This window comes from Aphelocoma coerulescens (assembly GCF_041296385.1).
Source record: "Aphelocoma coerulescens isolate FSJ_1873_10779 chromosome Z unlocalized genomic scaffold, UR_Acoe_1.0 ChrZ, whole genome shotgun sequence".
NCBI lineage: Eukaryota > Metazoa > Chordata > Aves > Passeriformes > Corvidae > Aphelocoma > Aphelocoma coerulescens.
Genome location: NW_027184085.1, coordinates 33,877,911 through 33,900,625, shown reverse-complemented (window position 1 = coordinate 33,900,625; position 22,715 = coordinate 33,877,911). Strand labels below are relative to the sequence as shown.

General features: G+C 42.9%; 1 protein-coding gene across 3 annotated transcripts; it reads right to left on the bottom strand.

Annotated features, from left to right (window-relative positions):
• Nucleotides 1-3,163: 3,163 nt before the first annotated feature.
• ACER2 (alkaline ceramidase 2) lies at nt 3,164-22,680 on the bottom strand. Of its 3 annotated transcripts, none has more exons than XM_069001927.1 (6): nt 22,347-22,680; nt 15,234-15,348; nt 14,219-14,360; nt 9,142-9,279; nt 7,008-7,145; nt 3,164-6,298 (listed from the first exon to the last, which is right to left on the bottom strand). In XM_069001927.1, exons 1-6 carry the CDS (start codon nt 22,602-22,604, stop codon nt 6,112-6,114), a joined length of 978 nt encoding a protein of 325 aa, XP_068858028.1. In that variant the 5' UTR covers nt 22,605-22,680; the 3' UTR covers nt 3,164-6,111. The 3 variants fall into 3 exon arrangements, with proteins under 3 accessions (XP_068858028.1, XP_068858029.1, XP_068858030.1); XM_069001928.1 differs by lacking the exon at nt 22,347-22,680 and adding an exon at nt 21,634-21,762; XM_069001929.1 differs by lacking the exon at nt 3,164-6,298 and having other exon boundaries at nt 7,025-7,104.
• Nucleotides 22,681-22,715: the final 35 nt, after the last annotated feature.

Sequence of the window (22,715 nt, the reverse complement as noted above, 5' to 3'; positions counted from 1 at the left end):
TCTCTGATACGTTTGCTTACATTGGTGACCATCAGATGCAGTATTGCCAGACCCCCTCTGGCAGGGCTGTCTGTTAACCTGGGTCAGGAAGTTACTCTCCACGCATTCCAGCAGTCTCCTGGATCTCCTACAACTCTCTGGGCTATTTTCCCAGCAGAGGTCAGGGTGGTTGAAGTGCCCCAGCAGGACAAGAGCCTGTGAGAGCAGTGCCTCCTGCAGCTGGAGCCAGAAGGCTTCACCAATAGGCTGTCCTTGATCAGGGGGCTGTTGTGGACACCACCGACAAGGTTCCCTTTGTTGCCCTTTTCTCAACCACAGGCTTTTGACATGCTCATGGCTCTTCTTCAGAGATAAATCTTCACACTCAATTAATCTACTGATGCAGAGGGAAACCCCTCCACCACTCCTTCCTCCCCTGTACCTTTTGAACAGCCTGTAGCTGTCTACAGCTGCACTCCAGTCATGGGATTCATCCCACCAAGTTTCAGTAATGGCAACAAGGTCACAACTTTCTAGCAGCACAGTGGCTTCCAACTCCTGCTTATTGCCCATGCTGTGAGGATTGATGTAAAGGCACCTCAGCTGGGTTTGATCATGGTCAAGGGTTTGACCCCCATACAGTCCATTTGCTTAAGAGTTGGACTCAGTGATACTTGTGGGTTCCTTCCTAGTCAGAATATTCTGTGATTCTGTGTGTTCTGTGCTCTCCCAACAGACTGGACTTTGTAAATCATCAGTGTCACAGAGTATTTCCCATAAGCATGATCACGGCTCGACCTTTGTGTTCCTGGATTCTTCCTAACCTAAGAGTCTACATAGGTTTCAATGACAATTACTTTCCAGTAATGCCCACAATTATGCTCTTATGTACAGCTGGTATTTCTCTGCCAGTGCAATCAGGCCAAGTACTCATCTTTACCTCTGCCCACATTTCATTCTATGTCCAGACCATGTGCATAAGCCCAGCAACAAGAGGAAAAAAAATTCAGTGTCTGAGTCTCCAGACTGCCACCAAGTACTCCATATTCCTCTCCCAAGGCAGGATCAGCAGTGTCCATCACCTACACAAATGCCTACAGCTGCTCCAATTGCTCCTTAAATATATAACTTCATTAGGAGATAGAGATCCTGACCCTCCACAGTCTACTCTTGTGCTTCCTGCACCTCCCCTCTCCTAATGCTCTGAATCTTTGCACACTTCCTTGTACATACTTACATCATGTTCGTATCTATCTCACATTTTTTTAAGGCTAAGTCTATTTCTCCATATGGGCTTTTGGTTTCTTCCAACTGCTGGTAATCCTCATTGGTACTCTCTGAAGGAAAAGATTTCTTCCTTTCAGAATTTTTTCAGTATGATGTTGGGTTTCTTTCTTTTAAATGAGGTGCTGTCTTACTGTATTATATTTGGCTCCTGATCCACATCAACCCTTTAGTTCTAGTATTAGTAACTTCTTTCCTAGTTATTCTGCAATCAGCATTGTCAATAATAACTTTATAGTTTTAATACACTGTTCTTACTCAGTTCTGTTCTTGTTTTTTATTACAATTCAGCCAACTACCTTTGGATTTTAGACTTCTTTCTCAAGGTATTCTTTGCAGACTTTATCAGTAACTTTTATGTGGGCACTACTGAACAATTAAACAGAAGGTGACCCAGGAATGACTTTCTCTGAGGTCCACTTTACACCTTTTTCTGATTTTATAATGGATCACCTAGGACAGCTCAGAAACAGCTATCAAAACAATTTTACACAAATCCACAGACAGAACTTCTATCAAACAGATTTTCTAGCACTTTTATAATAATGTCTTGTCAGACTGTGCTAGAACTCTTATGTGTCAAAATCTAATAATACTGTTTCCTCTATAGCCACAGGGACAGCAAATAACCTGTTGTAGAAGAAAACTAAATTAGGTAGACACAATTTGTTTTTAACCAATGCCTACTCACCTCCTTACTACATGCTGGAAGTTTACCAACAGGTTTTTATGGTTCCTGAGTTTGTGGCATGGAAGTCACTTCTTTCAAACTGTAGTCTTTCTCAGCTTGCACTGTGTTTAACTGACAGCCTGGAGTATAGCAATAAAGACACTGCCAACCAACCTCTTGGGGGAATTTCTGACAAATAAGTTTGGAGAAAAACATTGATTTCTGTGTGTTACACGAGAAAGGAATTCCTCTATCTCTGGAACAGAAGCATGTGAAATTCTTTCCATGTGTCAGTAGCTCCTGATGCTGTAGCTCGTACAAACCACAGTGAAAGCAAATCCTGAAACTGAGCACTGCTTTGACTTCCTTCCTGGGTAAGTTCTCTATTATTTTAACAATAGCTTGTCTCAGAGGCCTGGCTTTTCTACCTGACCATTTTTTGCACAGCTTGTAGAAAATTACCTTTGAGGCTCTTGCCTCTGTCAGATTTGGACAAAATAAGCCTGCAGCTCTGAAGTTATCAGGGAAATGCAGTGGTATGATGATGCTCCTCTCGTTTCCATGGGAAACCATGCCCATAAATTCCAGATAAGACCAGACCGAGTGACACAACAATCTATAAGCCAACCCACCAGCTGTTTTTGAATTTTTAGCAGCTATAGACATTAACTATGAGTGAGTAACATTCTTGAATTATAGCTATGCTTTCACACAACAGCTATTTCAAGCTTGATTATAATTCCTTATGAGGATCCACGAATGTCTCAAAAATGGTCGTTTACATGAAGTGAGAGGAACTACGGTAAAAGGGAAGCAGGAGGGGAGCGGCAGGTGCAAGGCTACTATATAGCCACAATCTCACTCCCTTAAGTTGGAAGCGCAGTCTTAGATAACATACACTGAAGATCCCCACTTTGTTCTCCCAGATGTACTTCTGACCCAGTTTTGTCTATTTGTGGAAATACAGGCCACTCATTTTCAGCCATTTCTTGCTACTTGTCTTTTTTGATTCATGCACTTGCAGTTTTCAAATATTCATTCAAGTTGCAAAAACTAGTTTGATATGCAAAGTAATCACTATCTCATTAATTAATGGTCTTCTAGCTAATGCTCCTCAGAGTCAGAATTGCTGGTATCTGCGTAAGGGAAAAATTATCTTTACTATACTTCAAGGCATTATACTGGCAGCTGTGTTCTTCACAAACACGATGTATGAAAAAGCAAACAATATTTACTCCAAATACAGTTTAATGCTGCAAAGTATTACATGTTTTCCACAAACATTTAGTATACAGACTTCAATGGAGATGGAAAGAAACCCCAACACTACTCCACTCCTTACACAGTACTTCTTGAGTTGTTAATGACTGTGAATGGGGCAGGTGTTTGCTACCACTGAAAACTAACCATCCTTTCTTAAAAAACCTTAAGGTTAACATTAAAGGAATGATGGATATCACATGTCAATATCTACAATACACTCAACACAGCATTGCATCCCACTAAATAGACTAAAATACTAACTGAACCTAAACACCAGGAACTAACTCATTTCCTGCCGGCAGGGAAAGAAAGCATTCTGGGGCTTTAAAACCTGCAGGTGCATATACATCACTTTATATTGCAATGCAATAGAGTTCGTTGTGCATAGTATATCAATTTGTATGATCCAGTGCATAAACCCTTCTGTATGCCAATCACATACTTCTTTGGGTACTAATATTGTTGTGTAGATGCAATCTGTAAAGCTGTGAATCTTGTAAAAAAATGCATGTTTTTAAATTTTTTAAGTAAGTGTAGCTATTTTCAGAACATGTAAGTTAATACAAATTTAAGGTAAAGTGCAATAGCTACATCTAAAAGTGGTGAGCTGCTGCTACAGTGGAATACTGCAACCAGTTCTACAGTGAAGCTTTGAATAACACATAGTGATCTTTGTTCACAAAATCTATGAAGAGTAAAAAGGCTAAAGATTAGATAATAAAAATACAGGAGATGATTCTTGGCCGGTTATCTGCATTCATTTACTTCTTCAATAGCTGAATGCCCTACTGAGATTTTTTAAATTATAAAATTACTTCTTTGTGAGCAGTCAGACTCTGCAGAGTAGGAGACAGCAACTGACAGCAGATTAACTAGAGCCCTTTGAGTCAGAGGTTACTTTCAAACAAAACATTAAGTAGAAAGGCTCCAGTCATTTTGAATAGTACATTATGTCTGCAGTTATTAGGTTCCCAAGCAATACTGAAAATAACTTACTTATCATTACATAATAATTTAGCAAACACTATCACAAAGTCTTACTCAAAGTAGGGCCATGTTAGGCATCAGAAAATTTAGCTGGGTTCCAGCCAGCAATCCCATCTGTATAAGGATCAAATAATACAAATTTTAATACCTGAGAACTGTTTGAAGCTGAGCATTTCATAATCAGGGAGAGAGGAAGGAAAAGGACAGAACAGCTGTTTCAAAGAGTAACAAACATTACTACATGAATACGTACTGTTCCCTTGGAAAGATTTTGCTGCTTTTATGATTTGGCAGGCATCTGACAGTAGTCTACTCATCCACTTAACGATCTCATGAGGAAGTCATATCTCCCACTAACAATTTGCTTTAAGAGTATCAGCATACACCTCACTTCTTGCTTTCTAAGCATAAACTTGAATATAGAATTTTAAAGGTCTTAAAATTCTTGAAAATTGATTTACGCCAAAGTTCATGCTAAAAGCCACTCTCATAAAGATGATACTGTATAGAGTACATTTTTGCATTGATAAAAAACAAGTACAACTTGAGATGTGTTGGCAAACAAGAAAATCATATTTCATGGTCTAATACCAAAAAAGGAAATAACACTTACTAATAAAAGTATACATTCAAAGCCTTAACCCACTTAGAGTTCTGATGAAATGTTAGTAGACCCTTTTTTCTCCAAAACTGCAGCAATAAGCAGCTACAATTGCTAATATTTGAAAAACATGCCTGCACTTTGCACCATTTTTTAAAACAGGCCTAATATTAATTGCTTGCAAGAACTATAGTCATTCCTGAACCTCAATACCAATAATCTTAAAACTAAATGGACCTAGACATCCCTTATCTTTACAAAACAGACTGAAAACAAACTGAAGATCTGAATCTTTTGCAAGAATGCAAGACTCAGATATCACATCTCATTGCTCACTGAAATCTAGGTCTTCAGCTTGGTTTTTAAGCAGTTATCTACTTTTTTCCTAAGTATAACCAGTGGAGCACTGGATTATTTTTTACATCACTTTGCAATGTGTTGGTGAGAAATCAGCTCTCAAATTAGATGTGCAGCTAGGCACCTATGAGTTTTTATAGTTTAATCACACTGTCAACCCATGCCGACCTGAGATCTTACAGAAGTTAGTGTTCACACTTCTGTGAGTGCTTCAATGCCAAATTCAAGACCAAACATGTCTGTAGAGGTAGAGAAGGATTTCTGTGACATTTCTGCAAGAAGGAAATATGCGGCATACAAGTATTCACAGGACAGTGGAAATACAATAAAATCCTTGAACTTCTACCTAGTTTTAGGGACTTCTGTCAGCTCCCTCGCATTTACACTGCCTAACTGCACTTACAGAGTTATCCTGCTGCAAACACTGATCTGTTGTACTTGGGGAAGCAACCGTGTATTCTGTGATCCAAAGCAATGCACAGCCTGGGTGCCACACGGGGCTGGGAGCAGCATGGGCTATGAGCACACTCTTGTGGCCATGTGCAAGCACACCAAAATCAGAGCTAAGAAGGACACAGGATGGCATGTAGGCATCTTGGACTGCCTTCTTTTGCAAACAGAGTTACAAAAGAAGTGGATCAAGCACCAGAGGTGACCTACTGCAAAAAGATCTTTCTTTGACCTTGGTATTTGAAAAGAGATTTTATCAAGAGAAATGCTACATCAAAAACACAGTGCAAAAAACAGAGGAGCCATTTGTTACTTTAGTGTTCAAGTGCCCCCATGTTCCTGCTTCCTCTCTCCTCTTCAGAGAGGAATGAACACACTTCCCTCCTCTTCCTACGACACTTGAAGTGCTGCCTATCTTAGGAAAAAGAGAAAACACAACACTAGTCATTTCTCATTATATAAATATTGTCCATACTGGAACATAAGTTGAAAATCCATCCCCATTCTGTGGCTTCCAGCTTCATGTAATCTTCACAGATGTTTTTTTGTGTGCACAGAGGAGAGTGACGTAGGGAACTCCAATGAATGCCCACCTTTCACTGGGCCAGAACTTTATGACAGGGCCCTGCTCAGGGATCTCAGAGGCAGCATCGAAGTAAGCAAAGCAGACACATCCCAGATATGCCGCAAGGCAAATCAGAATGTGCCTGAGAATAGCCATCCACACACCAAGAAAGGGAAAAAAAAAGGAAAGAAAAAAAGAATCAGTAACATAAATTCAGTAAAGCAATCAACTACATCACCATACTTTAAAATCAGTCTGTCCTTCACCATCTTCTCACAAGCCCCCCATACGATTGCTGTCTGTCCTTTGCATGGAGGCAAAGAATATAGAGAACAAGGAAAACTACAAAACTGGTTTATCCCTGGTCTAAACAGGCTCCAGCTTTTTGGTTTCTCTGCACCTGACAGATTTGTGCAGAAATGCTGAGATACGGCAACTCAAATAAGTAACTATGATTTGCTGGATAGTAAAAGAGAAAAGGCATCAAAGTCCTTCACTGCTCCTCCACTTCACCATCATTAACTAATCACTGATCCTCATTCATCATGAGGATTTCCGTCATTATCAATGGCAGTGTAAGTTTTCATAGTCACAGCTACTGTTTTAGTAACCAGTATGGCAAGGAATTCAGTTACAATTACTGAACCTAGTGGCTTAAGAATCTGATCAGGCCAAAGAGACTCCTAAATCTGCCACCTTGAACAGCCTAAGACTTGCTCTGGGCTTATAAAATCTTACCATCAATTCTGTCTAGAACCAATGAGAACTACCCACCAGGCAGCATAGAAGGGTAATGTGGTGAGGATGAATCACATTTAAATCGAACTTTGGACCTTATACACAACACTTACCATACACAGTGCAAATAGGGGAAGTTAAATGAGGACCAGATCTCACAAAACGCTTTGTCACTGATCCAGCAGAAAAGTGCTAGCATCCACCAAAGACCTGAAAAGAGACCCAGTTTGTATACACGCAGGTTTTCACACCTAAGGAGAAAAACATAAATAAATAGTTATAAAACAGTGCCAGACACATATCATTAAAATGACTCCACCATAAATGTGCTTAACAGATGAACTTCACTTACAAGGCAGTGGTGGGGTAACAAAACAAATCATTTATCAGTAGCTGTGTTTTGGGTATTGCCTTAAATACCAATGTGCCAATGGCGGGCAAACATCAAACTATTCTCATACCTAGGGAGGGGTGTTCTGGACAACTAGTGATGAGTTACACATGCTGTTCATTAACAACCAGCCATGCAGCAAGTGCTCAGATTTGCTTGTATTTGTTACTGTATGAAGACTCCCGTTAATGCTAAGGCACTTACGTTCCTCAGTGAGAGGTACTACTGCTGCTAACAGCACTGAACCATGTACCTAAGCAGATACACACATGAATATTGTTCCACTACTGACCTTGTCCACAACTAACTTGCGTGCTGTTTCCAAGTGTCTTTGACCACAGAAATACACAGAAGGATGTCTAATGAGAAAAGGTTCATGAACACCTTTACAAAACATTGTTTGGAGAGGCTTCCACTGTATACTGAAGCAGTGGGCAGATCATGGTAATGTAGCTTACAGAAAAATCTCTATTCTAACAGACGCAGTCAGAATGAAGACATTTTGTTCTAACTCAACTTTTTTTGATGGACATATGCAACATATAAGAGCACGCGTAAGTTGTAAAATCTTTCTCAGACACTGGATAAGAGGTGAAAAAGTTCAAAAGTTAATATTCCTCTGGTCTTTTTTGCAGTAGGTAAAGAGATGGAAAAAAAGTCTCTGGACAGCTGCTGGTATCACTGTAACAGAAGAACTCTCTAAAATGTGGAAACCAGTCTCAGGTTCTTCTCTATTTGAATTCTGGTTTTATGGTTTCTACAGCCCTGACCAATAGCTATCCTCCAAAATGTAGTGATTAACCTTATCTTTGTCACTCTGACTCCATCATACTATTCACCTCAGACGACAAAGTCATGAAAGACTCACAGTGCAATTTTGAGAGCTGGAACATCTTCCACATGTGCTTGGGCCTTGCTCCACATTCCCACTACCATCCAGACTGCAACCATGCCATCACCTCACCCTTACGCACACTGTACAGAAAAAATGCTGTCCATAAAGTGAAACCCCTGCCCTGATTCCACAACAAATAAACAAATTTGAGTTAGATCGGGTTGCAGCGAGAGGTATGTTGCAAGAACACAGAAAATATCTGACCTCCTATAATGTCCTAGGGAAAAAAAAATCCTTGTCAAAAAATGTCTGAACTGTGTCCTGGGTTGAGGTGTATTCTATTACCATCCTCATGAGCTGTTGAAATCAGGTGGGGCAGTTTCCTTGCCTTCTCCCCCCAGACTATCTTGCTGTTAATGGCCCATCATTGGCCTGCTGCATGACTCAGAGATAACTCCCTCCGGACCATCTTCTGTTAACGAGCCTAATCAACACTTGGCCTCATGACTCATTACCCCATTGTGAGACGCTCCACCCAGAGGGAGGAACCAAGCATCCCATCGTGGATATAATCTGGGACTCTGAGCACCAAAGACACTGGCTCCACTGGATTTCCAGAGGACAGGACCTACGCAGCCACCGCTGGACTTTCTGAGGAAGAGCAGACCCCTTCTACTACAGGATCACCACTTCAGAGGACTGCAGCCACCATTCCACCAGACTGCTACCACTACCCTGCCTAATAGGGACTCAGGTTGTATCTTGACTCTGTCAGTATTTTCTTTTACTTTCTTTTCCTTTTCTTTAATTTCCATTAAATTGTTATTCTGACTTGGTGCCTCCCCCCCGGTTTGTTTTCAAACTAGCACAACTGCCAAGCAAGTTTATACTAGATATGCTCTTGCACATGGAAGCAGCATTTCCGATCTGCTGTCACAAGCACTGAAGATAGATCTAGTGTATCATCTCACAGCATCCTAAGGATCTGAGAAGGCAATGCATTCAGAAGAATTGTACTTACCTCTTCAATTCAGCAATGAGCAAAGCTGTGCAGGGAACACCCAGAGTCATTAGCGAGATGTTGTTAATGGCAGGCTTAATGAAGGCCAGGCAGGTGGTAACACCAGACAGGACACCCACAGCAGCTTTAAATCGGCTCCTGAATAGAGTTCGTATGGGCAGAAAAACTGCTTTTAATTCAAAACTAAACCCAGAAATTTTACTATTACTTTAATATGTTACAAAATTTAGGTCCACCTCTGCACACAGAACTGTACTTCCTCAAAAAAGTTCTGTCTCCTCATTCTTCAAGTTTTTAATATGGATTTTTAGGATATTTTCTTATTGTTAATGCAGCAACTTCTACAGCCATGTTACAGTCTGCTTTACTTTCCTTTACTTCTTTAAAGCCTTCAAAGATACTGAAACTCACATAAGTTAGAACATTTTCTTAATCAAATTCAACAGCTGGTGAGAAATTCCCAGACTTTTTTGTAAGACTAAGATTTGGTATAGTCTTAGCAAAAATGAAATCACTATTGCACCCCATGTAGACAGCCTGACAACCTCTAAATTAAATATATGTTAACTGTTGTTTAAACTTCAGGTTTGCACTTCAAACAACTCACTTCCAGTCTGTGGCTGGGCTATGGCAGGTAGAGGACCATCACGCTGCCCTGCAACTACTGGCCCATAGCTTTTTAAAACATTTGTTGTCCAAGGATGGCTCTTCTACATATGAAGTAGGGTCTCAATATATTTGTACAGTACCATTCCATGGCCACAACTGTCATTAGCTTCACCTAGGCTCATTCAATTTGCTTTTTGCTTTGAAGTTTTTATTTCTGCTGTAAAGCAACAAGTTACTTAAGTAGGAAGTTCTGATCTGACACGAACGTCTTAATGAATAAATACATCACAAACTGGTCATGATAGATAATAACATTTTTAGCATTGAAAACTCAAAGTGTGATGAGGATGAAGAAAGTGAAGAGCACAGGGTAGACATAATACTTGAGGACTAGTCAGGCAAAGCAAAAACCTTGAAAGTATCAACCAAACCTGTTCTAGGTTAGGGTTTTGTCTTGGCTTACAATGTAAGGTATGTATTCTATCACTACCTACAGCACCTTCTGATGGGCTGGTAATGGTTGTCTTTTGCAACACCTGCCCAATGCACACTCAGCCTAAAGCGCGGCCATCTCGGCTAATGGGCCATCAAGGACTCCCCAGAACGACTGATGGAATCATCCCATTGTGAGATGCCCAGCTGTGGAGGAGGTACCAAACAGTCCTACCTGTATATAATGTGGGGCTTGCAACACCACGATATCACCACTGGATTCCTAGATGACAAGAGCTCTTGATAACCACTATTCTGGAGTCTCTGGACCTCCAGAGAAGGACCAGACCTTTCTACAGGATCACTGCTTCAACAAGACCATATCCATCTCTCTAATGGGACTGCTGCCACCACCCTGACCAACAGGGTCGTATTCTGACTCCGTCAGTTTAAGCCAGTGTTTCTGTACTGTTGCCTTTATTGTGAATTTTTTCTATTAAATTTTAATTCTGACCTGAAATCTCTGGCAACATATTTGTGTGGAGTTAATCCCTCTCGCTGGTTTGCCTTCAAACTGTCAAAAATAGGTTAGAAACTCTTATACTGTTACTAGTAATATTGTTAAATAGTTAATAATTGTCATGTTAATAATGCATGTACTGTTAAAAGGTTTGGTTATTATATTATAAAAAGGGTACTGTGTTACACATAAGTAAACTGCACCGCCCCCAAGCAACGACCCAGCCTGGAGAAAACCCTTAAGAACCAATCAGCACCTTAACCTTCATGCAAATGAAGGATCGAAACAGAGACCAATCCAAAGTGCCAAAAAACAGTATAAAAAGGGGGCATCCAGGTCAGTGAGGTGTGCCGCTCAACCTTAAACATCGGGAACATCCCGGCTCCGAAGAAGAAGATCCAGCGCCAGCTCTGAAGCATCCATGCTTGTCGCTGACCGGGAGCCCTCCTGCTCTACTTCCCCGGACCATCAGCATGCGCTCTACCCGCAGACCCCTATGCTTTAGGCCACATAATAAAAGCTGAAATCACTTTAGAACCGAGAGTACATTCCCGTTTTTCACAAAACCAAGATGGGTTTGTTGCCCAGAATGTCTGTATACTTCAGAAAGGAATAAAGACCTTCCTAAAAAAGTAACTGTCTTGATATATTCTGTGAGAAGTGGAAGGATACAATAAGATCTTTTATCTCATCTCAGTATTTACAGTTTTAACACAAAGTTCAACAGAAAGAGTATTCTACCCCACAAGTGTTGTTATTCCTTTAAAACCCAATAGTTTAATATCTTGGTCCATACTATGAACATACCCTGCAGTATCAGAAGACAGTAGTTGATGAAATGCAACCTTTAGATTTCTGGAGGCTCATTTACAGAGTTTACAAAAATTACACATAAATTTAGGACTCTGAATTCTTCACTTGAACTGAATATCACATCATAAACCAAAAGACACCAGTAAAAACCTGTTTGCTTGTTGATGGTTTTCTGTAATAGCACTATACTGTAATATACAGAAGTACTAAATTTACACCAATGCAACAAAGCCATTGAACCACATAGAATCTTAGAACACACGGCCTTGGAAAGACACTCAGCAGGATCAACACCTCCAGCTCCTGGCCCTGCACAGCACTATCCCCAAGAGTCACACCATGTGCCTGAGAGCACTGTCCAAATGCTTCTTGAACTCTGTCAGGCTGGTGCTGTGACCACAGCCCTGGGAAGCTGTTCCAGTGCCCATCCACCCTCTGGGGTGAAAAACCTTTTCCTGACATCCAACCTAAACCTTCCCAAGTCAGCTTCAGGCCATTCCCTCAGGTCCTGTCACTGGTCACCACAGAGAAGAGACTGGTTCCTGCCCCTTCTCTTCCCCTCATTAGGGTGTTGAAGACCACAGTGAGGTCTCCCCTCAGTCTCCTCTTCCCCAAACTGAACAAACAAAGTGACCTCAGCTGCTTCTCATATGGCTTCCCCTCCAGGCCCTTCATCATCCTCATTAACCTCCTTTGGACACTCTCTAACAGTTTAATGTCTTTCTCATACTGCAGTGCCCAAAACTGCCCCCAGCACTCGAGGTGAGGCTGCCCCAGTCCAGAGCAGAGTGGTTGTGCTCGAAGCACGAGCTCTGGCGTGCTCCAGGTCGGAGAGTCCAGCTGTGTTACTTCTGTGCATCGCAGAAGCGACTTTGGCATCAGGAAAGGTGCTGCTGGCTGAGCTAGCTGCTGGCTTCTTTGCAGAGGGAACACGGCAGGAGGCGATGGTATTGGCTCACGTCAGCTCGGAGACAAAGGAAGAGAGAGGCTGTTCTGGTCTGACTCCTAACAGGTTTATTGTTAGAAGTTTCGCAACCCGAACAAGCTCAGAAGGGATGGAATGCGATGGGATCCTTCCCCGAGGCTTGTCCTCTGTTTTACAGGCAATTTGAAAACCACGGCGAAAAGGGAAAACAACCAATGAGTTACAAGCCAGGGGGAGGATACAATTTAACAAGAACCACTGGGGGAAACCCAGAGGCAGGAGTTATAACAGAGAACCAGTGAACAACCCAGTAACCGAGAATTTTCCCGAACTGGGGGAGGCGGCTTGGACCCGGGCACCATCCAGGGGGTGCAGCTCAGGCTTCTTCCCATCGACCCACCCTCTGAGTCTGCCTCTTTGGGAACTCGATCCAGGGGATGGGCTGGGATTGATTGGCATCACGCTGCCCCAGCCCCACAGTGGGCTGGGTCACCGCAACACCCCAGGACAGGGTTGGCCATCCTGGCTGCCAGGGCACTGCTGATTCATGTTCAACTTGCCATTGACCGGGACCCACAGGTCCCTTTCCATAGCACTGGTCTCCAGCCTCTCATTCCCCAGTCTGTCCATACATTCAGGATTGCCCCATCCCAGGTGCAGAACCCAGCACTTTCTCTTGCTGACCTTCACCTGGTTGGTGATTGCTCTCATTTGTGGAGGCCTCTCTGCCCTCAAGGGATTTAACAGCTCTTCCCAATTGAGCGTGGTTGTTAAACTTACTTAGTGTTCCTTCCAGTCCTGTGTCCAAGTCCAAGTCATTTATGATGATGTTGAAGAGAACTGAGCCATGCACAGAGGCTGTATACAGTTATTAAAGGTACATTCTACCCAGTGCAAGCTATTTTGAGGAATGGTCAGTCTAGGCACCAAACTTCTCTCCATGCATTAGCAACTTCTAATCTGGCAGATGTCAGGAAAAAACCAACCAAACAAAACCCCCAACAATCAAACAAACTCAAAAAAATCCTGCAGAGAGTAACAGTGTAAGAGGGCAAAAGGCAGCAGTCTCAGCAATCTTCAAAGAGAACAACATTGATGCTGCAATTCAAGCCTCTCCATTACATCAACTTCTTTACTGCATAAAAGAACAACATGCACAATGGTTTTATGGTGGGGCAAACCACAACCAAATGGTTTAAACTGGCTATAATGTTTTTTTTTTAAACATGCAAGAAAAAGAAAAACATTCCTTTGCAACAATAGATTTCTACAGAAACACTTAGCCTTTCAATACCTAAACACCATCCTTAACCACTGCCTTAAAAACTCAGATGAACATTCAGCTGACTTCCACGGGCTCACTTGTATATATATACACTTCAGGATATACAAAAGTGAAAGATGGCTTCTCCTACATTAGCTGTAAGTTATATAAACTACTCATTGTAAAAGTCTCCCTAGAATCAACAAGAATAGACAATTCCAGAGGAACTATCATCTCATGAATCACCTGAAGACAAATGACCAAAGTCATCTCATCTAATCACCTGAAGTTACAGGACACAAACCCCACCATCAGCAACTGCAGATTCAGGAATTCTCAACAAAATGGGCTGAGTGAGATACAAGCAACCAGAAGAGAATGGAGTAAAAAAATACTCCAGTAACAAAAATAGCAGTGATAGTGGTAAGGTTGATAACTTGATGCCATTATGTGCAGGTTTAGCACAAGAAGTTTCAAGAAACATGGAAGCGTACATGTATGATTGTATGATTACCTGTCATTTCGAAAAACTCTGGGCAGGTATCTCCTAGGGAACCACATGGCAAGAGCACACATCAGAACCCAGAGAATAGCCAGCTCATCCAGCATCTGGCCCAAGAAACTGAGGGTGGCATGAAAATAAACAGATCCAATTCCTGGAAGAATGAATCAAAAGACAGTATGAACAGCTGCAGTACCGTAACAGACTGAAACACTCTGCTCCTGCTTGGAACTTCACAGGAGACGGTAGCTACCATTTGGTCTAGAAAAGGTTATAAAAAGCACCAACTTTACTAACAGGCAATCTAGCTCATCATACCCTCATTCATCATGAAGAAAAGTATGTTACAAAAGTACGTTACAAAAGTAGCAGCTAAAAATGTCAGCTACTACTAGAAAAGATGTGCATGAAGAAACATCAGGTGAAAAATTATAAAGCAAAACCAACTAAGAAATAAAAGCCAAATGCTGCTTCCAAATTTTCTCAATAGCACAGGAATGGGTAAGACAAAGATAAAAAAACAGCACCTGATGACTACTCCATGATAAAGGTTTACAGGTGGAAAGTGTCACTGCCCCAGAGGGCTCTGATTACCCCCTTGAAGTACCTCCAGGAATGAACAAGCTTCAGAATCTCACATCTACATCTTTGGGCCTTCTCAAACTGTACTTCTCAGTACAGTCTATTCCTCTCTTCAGTTGCACTGGCACTTCAGCTCTCATTTAAGCAACAATAGAGGAAAGAGGGCCAGCACTGCTGTAGAGTAAACCCAAACACAAAAAAAAGAAAGCATGCAAGGAAAGATTGGAAGGGAAGAGAACTATAGCTGAACTTCCCACCAACCTCAGTTTGCAAAATTCATTTTACCTCCAGAAACTGTGGCTGCTTTGGCTTTAAGCATGTACAAGAAAATGCTTCTGTAGATGTCAGGATTGCTTTATTTTAAAAAACAGTCAAGTGCAAGCAGGAAAAACCAGTGTCCTCTCTCCGTTCACACGAGTTGGCAAACACAGACTAACCAACTTACCAACCAAGACTAGCAGAATCCATATTAAATATATTCCACTGTTGAAGCAGATTGCATATTGACGGAACAAGCACATACATATGGGCGGTAAAATGAAAAACAGGACGTTGCTTATCTAGGAAAGAAAAACAAACAGTCTCTCAAAGACAGAAAATAAACAAATCTTAAATGTCCATAGGCTTTCGAAGACATCCATAATAACATTTCGTCATTCAGTGAAGCCCCAGCTCAACAAATTATGACACTTTGTTTCTGCCTATGCTGAGCTATTTTTGCAAAAGCATCAACTTGTTTTGTTTAACATCATTAAATTAGTAACAGCATAAAAACTTTTGGCAATGTAAAATGTGACTAGTCATCTTTAAATCACAATTCAAGTCAATTCCCAAAGGAGTTTTATTGGGAATCTACAAATATTCAAGACTGTGGTAATTCGGAAAGTGTGCAAGATCAAGATACTGAGGACCAGTGAGTGACCTGTCCTCTCAATGGCTATCAAGCCTAGCATGGAAAAAGCACTAGAAGTACTGGCACTAGGAAGGGCTAGGCAAGCTTTGTGGAAGTCAATTTATTGAGCAATAGCTATTGTCTGGAAGGTCTGAAATACAATGCTAGGCTAAAAGAGTTAGAACCCTTTTTGTGCAGGGTAAAGAGAGCCTGGAGCTTTAAGTCCTTTTACAACTCAATTTTTTCCCTCAGTTCTCCACTAGACACAACTGAATACAACTGAAAACTAGTTATAGGAAGGTGGAAAGGCTGAAAATTCAGACCACTGCTCGGGGTTTTTTAAATTTAATATGTATGATTTGAATGAAGACATGTTTTCTGTTTTTTCTTGCTTACCAACAGCCTAAAGCATGATTCTCTAAAAACTGAAAGCACTTTACTAGCAATTAGCAGGAACTGTCATTGTAGTAGTGATCACTTGATTCTCCCAGGAGCTGCCAGTGCTGAGGGCCAGCCATGGCACAGTAACTGAGCAGTTATGAAAAGACTCTATTGCTGCTTCACAATGGGCCAAAGGACAAATCTCCAGCCTCAGCTTTCTCATGTTTGTCTGCTTAGCCCAAGCACAAGAAAAAAACACCCCCAGCAACGTTCCTCTTCTGAAGCTAATGTAGAAAACAGCTCTGGGTCAAGAACATTCCTTTGGAACAGATCATATCTTAAAAAAATTTACAAACTTGTACTGACAATAATGAAAATCTAGTGGAGAAATAATTCAAGAACAACATACAAATTTTTTCGTTCAGCTACTGTTGTCCACCTCTCAACAAAGCCTGAGAATAGATTTTAAGAGGCAGATCAAGTTGTTTTAACTCCTGCAAAGCAACCTACACACTCAACAAAACAGGTTCACCTGAGCAACTTCCATTCACAAAAAAACCCACTGGTCTCCATGCAGCAGAGACTGTCAGCAACGTTGGGAATACAGTCATGGACCAGGATCCCAGTGTATGATGTTCTGATACATACACAGAGCAGGAAGACTTCTGTCACTCCAAAGGAGGTAGGAAGCGTACACAGCAGGGATGACGGAATATGAACAAGTCCTCTGGGGGCCCGGGAGTGCTCTATGCATCTTAGGCTTTTAGACACAGTTAGGCCAAAGGGAAGTGTCAAGGGGCAAAAATAGGTGCTCATAAACCAACTGGTTTGGAAGTAAACTCTTCCATCTCTACAGCTGAAACTGACCAATTGTTCTGGTTTGGCCCAATTTAGAAATATATCCTCTGAGAGAAGGCAGGTCACCGCCACTCCCCCACCAGGTTCGGGGAAAATAAATTTTCCTCAAAGTGAAAGAGATAAAAGCTATTTATTTAACAAACACACAGGAAAAGGATAATAATGCTAAATAATAAAATCTCTCGCTGTGGAGAAAAAACCTGGGAAAGCGTTAGAGTTCTCCCTTTGGTCTCCTCGGAGCTGGGGCTTGGCCCAGGGCCAGGCCCTCTGTGCCCAGTGGAAAGTCCTCCCAATGTGCTCTGATGTTAAAGCAATCAAGCAGTCCAGTAGAAAAGGGAGAAAATCTGAAATTCCAGGGAAGGAAAAATCCAACTCTCAGTCTCTCTCTGGAAAACAAAGCAGCTGAACCACTGGCCAAAAAAAAACCTGTCCTGGGCACAGCCAGCCGGGTGCTTCCTCCCTCCCCTGCCGCAGCTGGAAACAAATTGCTATCTGTGTGTGACTTTGAACAAGCTGCAAATTGCTTTGAAAAAGTTTTGCTCAGTTTTTTCCTTCCTCCTCTCAGGCTCAGTTTAGAGGCATAGAAAGGCACAGGAATTAATTTCTGGGCATAGGCAGCGATATAGGATACACATCATAAGGTCACCCCAAGACACCAATGAAGAAAATCAGAACAGGCAATCACAGTCTGTAAAAATTTGGCTAGAAAGTCCTTATTCTGCCTAGGAACAAGATGACAAAGGACACACTAGATCTACTTACTACAGCTGTAGCAATGTAAAGTTATACAAGTGATTAGCCAACACGGGAGCAGTTCTGTGCTGCTCTGAACTCCCACTCATGCTAAGGTCCTGCCTGCAAATGCAAGAAACCCCTTGCAAACTGGAGCCTGAGCATGACTTGTACTCTTCGCAGTGGCCATCAGGAGGATTTCCTAACATCTCAGAAGCTGGAATAGTTTTAGTACTGAAAGTTTCAATACTGAAGTATGGCTTCAGAAAGTACGTTGCATGTGCATTTTTTATATTAATACACAACTGGCCTCCATGATTTGGTAATGTACAATTCAAATACTTTCATAGTTACAATAAGTGCAAAAATTTACATCGGTAGTACAGAAAATTTCCTTTGGCATCTGCAAAAGGCAACAATTAAATGTTACAGTTCTGGAAAACAGGCAAGTAGTCCTTCAATAACAGTCCATTCTTTTGGCTTCATACAATTCTGGACCTTTAGTTTTAATTTCCAACTCATTAATTATATTATAGGAATTCAGGACATAGGCCTATGAGACAGAGAGAATGGGCTTGCTCAGATCATGATCATGCAACTTCACTCACATCTGGCCACTGTCCTGACACAGTATGTTTCCTGCAGTCCTACCAAAGCTCATGTATTCTTCACTATTTATTACATCTCCCAGAGAGCAGCAGCATTCAAATACCACAGAGAAACTTACTGCACAAGATCTTTCTGAGCAGAAAGCAAATAACTAAAGTAGGTCCCTGTAACATCACAGGGAGTGTATCCTCCATATCCTGGTACCTGAGCATGTCATTTACATACACTAAAACTCTTCTGGGGTAAAAAAAGATGCTGGAGGAAGAGTACAAGCCTTCTCTCACACTCTTAAGACTACCTCATAACTTCTTAAAACTTTGATTTCCATGCCACTAGGGAACAAAAGAAGAGGAATAAAACCCTGGCAATTCCCTTCTTAAATGGAAATGACAAGCACAACTAAATGCAACATATTGAACTGATAAGTACTGACTTTCCCAGCCAACAGGAAAAAAACCCAACAGTTTCCAGGTATTTAAAACATAAACAATATCATTTTTGCATCAGAACACATTACTTCATTCATTTCAGAAGGAAAAAAAAAACAGAAAAAAGGTACTTATAACTATTCCTTCAGTTTGAGCTACAGAATGTTTTGTGGCCTATTTACTGAAAAAGAGTAAGACCTGAATCACTTTAGTTAGACAAAACTCATGTTAAGTCTAGCCTGTGTATGTTTAAAAAAATTAGTCTGATCAATTTATATAAAACCTCTGAACAGATTTCTCCTACCGATTTAATCCTGGTGAGTGCTTTGGTTTAAGTCCCACCAGAACAAATAAATAATTTTTTAAAAAATACATTTCATATAAGCTGCTCCAGTTTTGTGCTTACATGAATATTGCGTGAGACCTCAACCACAACTCTGACCTCAGCCATGACAGTTTAAAATGCGGATTAGCAAGGTTTTAATCTAAAGCTTAATGACCCAGATGCCAGATTCAGGTCTGCTGAAGAGTGCTTCCTGGAACTTCAAGGGAGTTTGAGTCAGTCAGAATGAACACCCCCTAAAAGGATTAAAATTTAGATGCCACCTAAAGTACTTTTTGGAGTAGGGCCAAAACTTCTTAACTGTCCTGTGAACATCCCCATCAATCCACTGCAACTAACTGTTTTAATTTTCAGAAGTTGCTAACACAGAAATCAAACCCTAACAATGACATGGTATTACTGAAGAGAGCCTAAACATGACTACCCTCAACATGGCCTCTTTTTTCCTCCCCTTTCAGTGTACAGCTCACTGATTTGTACAAAGCTGCCACAACACAGCAGGCTTTGGGGCAAACATTTTTCTGTGTCTGTCCACCTGTCTGAAGCCTCAGTTATTCATCTGGACACAAGTGCAGCTTCTAGCATTTTGGCAAGCTTCTATACCACTGCTAATCACCTCAGTACAGTGTTGTGGTTTAATCCCACAACTGCCCAGCTGCTTGCCCACTCCCTTCACAGCAGGATGGGGGAGAAAATCAGAAGGGTAAGTGTGAGAAAACTTGTGAGGTTTGAGATAAAAACAGTTCAATAGGGAAAAAAAAGCTGTTCACACAAGCAAAGTGAAATAAGGAATTCTTTCAGCATTCCTCACGGACAGGCAGATGTTCTCCATGCCCAGGAAAGCAGGGCCCCATCACACGTAACAGTGACTTGGGAAGACAGATGACACCATCCTAAATGTCCCAACTGCTTCCTTCTCCTTCCTCCAGCTCTACATGCTGATCATGACGCCATATGGCCTGGGAAATCCATTGGGTCAGTTGGAATCAGCTGTCCCAGCTGTGTTCCCTCCAAAAGCCTTTTGTACCCCCAGCCCACTCGCTGCTTGGGTGAGGTGAGGAGCAGAAAAGGCCTGAGTAAGCTCTGCTCAGTAGTAATGAAAACATGCCTGAGTTATCAACACTTTCCAGAACAAAACATCACCCTATACCAGTGCCTGGGAGGAAAATTCACTCTACCCCAGACAGAACCAGCACACACATACCCATCCCCCTGCATAGCTGGCTACAGAACACATTTGCTGTCTTCAATAACTTGTTTATCCTGACCTTTTCCTCCCTTTGTTTTTGGTTCTTGCACAGTGACATCAGACATACAAAAAAAGCTGACAGTTTCCCTTACACACCCTCAAAATTCGCCAATGTCACAGACCGGCCACCATCTTTAGGACTTTGGCAGCTAAGTACAAGAAAAAAACAAGTTAGCAATGTATACAGTGCACCATGGAATTATTTGTTCTATGTGTACAGAACCTCCCGTGATACAAACTCCAGTGAGGGAAGCCAGATATCTGCTTCTTTCTTCCACTCTGTGTTGGCAGTCAACACAGCTTGAAAGGGAAAGACAGTTCAGACAAGGCTGGAATTTGGGAGAAAAAACCTGTCCACTTTAAAGTGTAAAAGAGACAAAGCAGAAGCTCCAGCTCCTCATTTGTGCACACACCACCTCCTATAGAACAGAAAACAGACGGAGCATTTGCAGGTTTGCTCCTGGACACGTGTTTTTCATGGAAGGGCAAACTACCCGAAAGCCTGATGGATTATCTTACTCTAGGGGATCTGTCACTGCCATTCTTTACATCAACAGGATGTCAAGAGCATTGCTCCCTTTCCAAGATGTGTGGTACAGTGCAGTCTGGCTCTGCTGCTGTGGCTGTGTTTTTTTAAGTTCTCTCCAGCAGCTGAAAGGTATTAGAAAGGTGTGACAAGACTCAGGGGTAAACCATGACTAACTGGAAGGAAGCAACAATTACATTATTCGTCTTCCCTCTCCTTCCATTCTTCAGTTACTTTCTTAAACAGACATCTCTTCCTCTTTCAAAAATACACTCTTGGCTTCATGCTGCAACATCCGGCAAACTGTCCGTGAAAACTTTGCCTTCTTGGAGCCAAACACATTTGAGAGAAACCCAGTTTTGCCTCCAGACACCAAGGTACTTTTTTTATCTTGGCCCATCACTGCCTTGCACTCCCATCAAGGCACTGACACCTGTTTGTGAAAATGGATACCAGACCAGGGCAATCTAGCACCAAAAATTCGGTGTTTGGCCACTACAAGGCTCGACAAAGACGAGGACAAGGCCTGCTGCACACTTCTTACCGGTAGCAATATGACTAGTAAAGCTCCCTATTTCATACCTCAAAAACTAGGTAAAAATCCTCTAATTTTAGGCATGCCAGCGACTGGAGAAGGAAAAGAAGTTGCCAGCCATAGAAGGACATGCTACAATCCCACGAAAACCCCGCAGGAGACGGAGCTGGCAGGCAGCAGGAGCTCCCCCGGCTGCAGCGGGACCTGCCCGCCGCACGCTCGCCCGCCCACCGCCCCCGGTTCCGAGGCGGCCGCCGCTCCCGCGCCGCCGGGCACCGCCGCCGCCACGCACCGTGTTGTAGAACTCGGCGATGGCGGGCACGATGGTGTAGTTGTCCTCGCACCAGTCCACCTCCGAGCTGCCGGCCCGCAGCGGGTCCCACCACAGCAGCGCGCCCATCGCTGCCCCCGCAGCCACCACTCCGGCTCGGCCCGAGGGCGCTACGGGGCGGTGACCGCGCCCCCGCCCCTCCCTCCGCGGCCCGCGCAAGAGGCGGGGCAGCCCCAGGCCGGCCCTCCGCGGGCAGAGGGTTCGGGGGCTCGCAGCGCTTGGGGTTCCTGCGCCTGCCCCGAAGGTCGCCGGGCAGCCGGGCGGTGGGACCGCCAGTTCCCCGTTCCCCGGCGGCTTTGAGCAGCCAGGTCCTCCACAGGCGTGGGCAGCACGCCTGCCTCTCTTGTACTCTTAGAGGTATCTTACACAGAATCACAGAATTGTTAGGTTTGGAATGGACCTCTGGAGATCGTTCTGTCCAACCCCCTGCCAAGGCAGGGTCACCTAAAGTAGGTGACACAGGAACTCGTCCACGTGGGTTTTGAATGTCTCCAGAGAGGGAGACTCCACAACCTCCCCAGGCAGCCTGTTCCAGTGCTCTGCCACCCTCAGTGTGAAGAAATTCTTCCTCATGTAGAGGTGAAACTTCCCTTGTTTTAGTTTAGGGCCATCACTCTATGCTGTGCCACTGGGAACCACTGAAATTAGTCTGGCGCCATCCTCTTGGCACCCACCTTTGAGATACTTCTATTGATGAGATCCCCTCTCAGTCTTCTCCAGACTAAGCAGACCCAGCTCCTGCAGTCTCTCCTCGTAAGAGAGATGCTCCAGACTCCTTGTGGCCTTCCACAGTAGCTCCTTGTCTCTTTCGTGCTGCAGAGGCCAGAACTGGACACAGGACACAGGGTCAGTTCCAGCCGTGTGACGGAGAGGAGCGGCCGCTCCCCGCACACCCCTGTGCCCGTGCGTAGGCAGGGAACCGGGAAGCGCATCCCGGCGGGAGCCGCTCGTACCACGCAAACAACGCGCCTTTCCCTGAAAGCCAGCGTGTCGCGTATTGATGGCGCTTCTTTCTACACGCGCCGTTACTCCGCGCCCGACCC

Coding starts and splice junctions, on each gene's coding strand:
- ACER2 (XM_069001927.1), bottom strand. CDS start 22,604: ATGCGCTTCCCGGTTCCCTGCCTACGCACGGGCACAGGGGTGTGCGGG. Junction 15,349..22,346: donor TCAATAGAAGTATCTCAAAG/GTGGGTGCCAAG, acceptor TTTCTTTCCTAG/ATAAGCAACGTCCTGTTTTT. Junction 6,299..7,007: donor CCCTATTTGCACTGTGTATG/GTAAGTGTTGTG, acceptor GGCTATTCTCAG/GCACATTCTGATTTGCCTTG.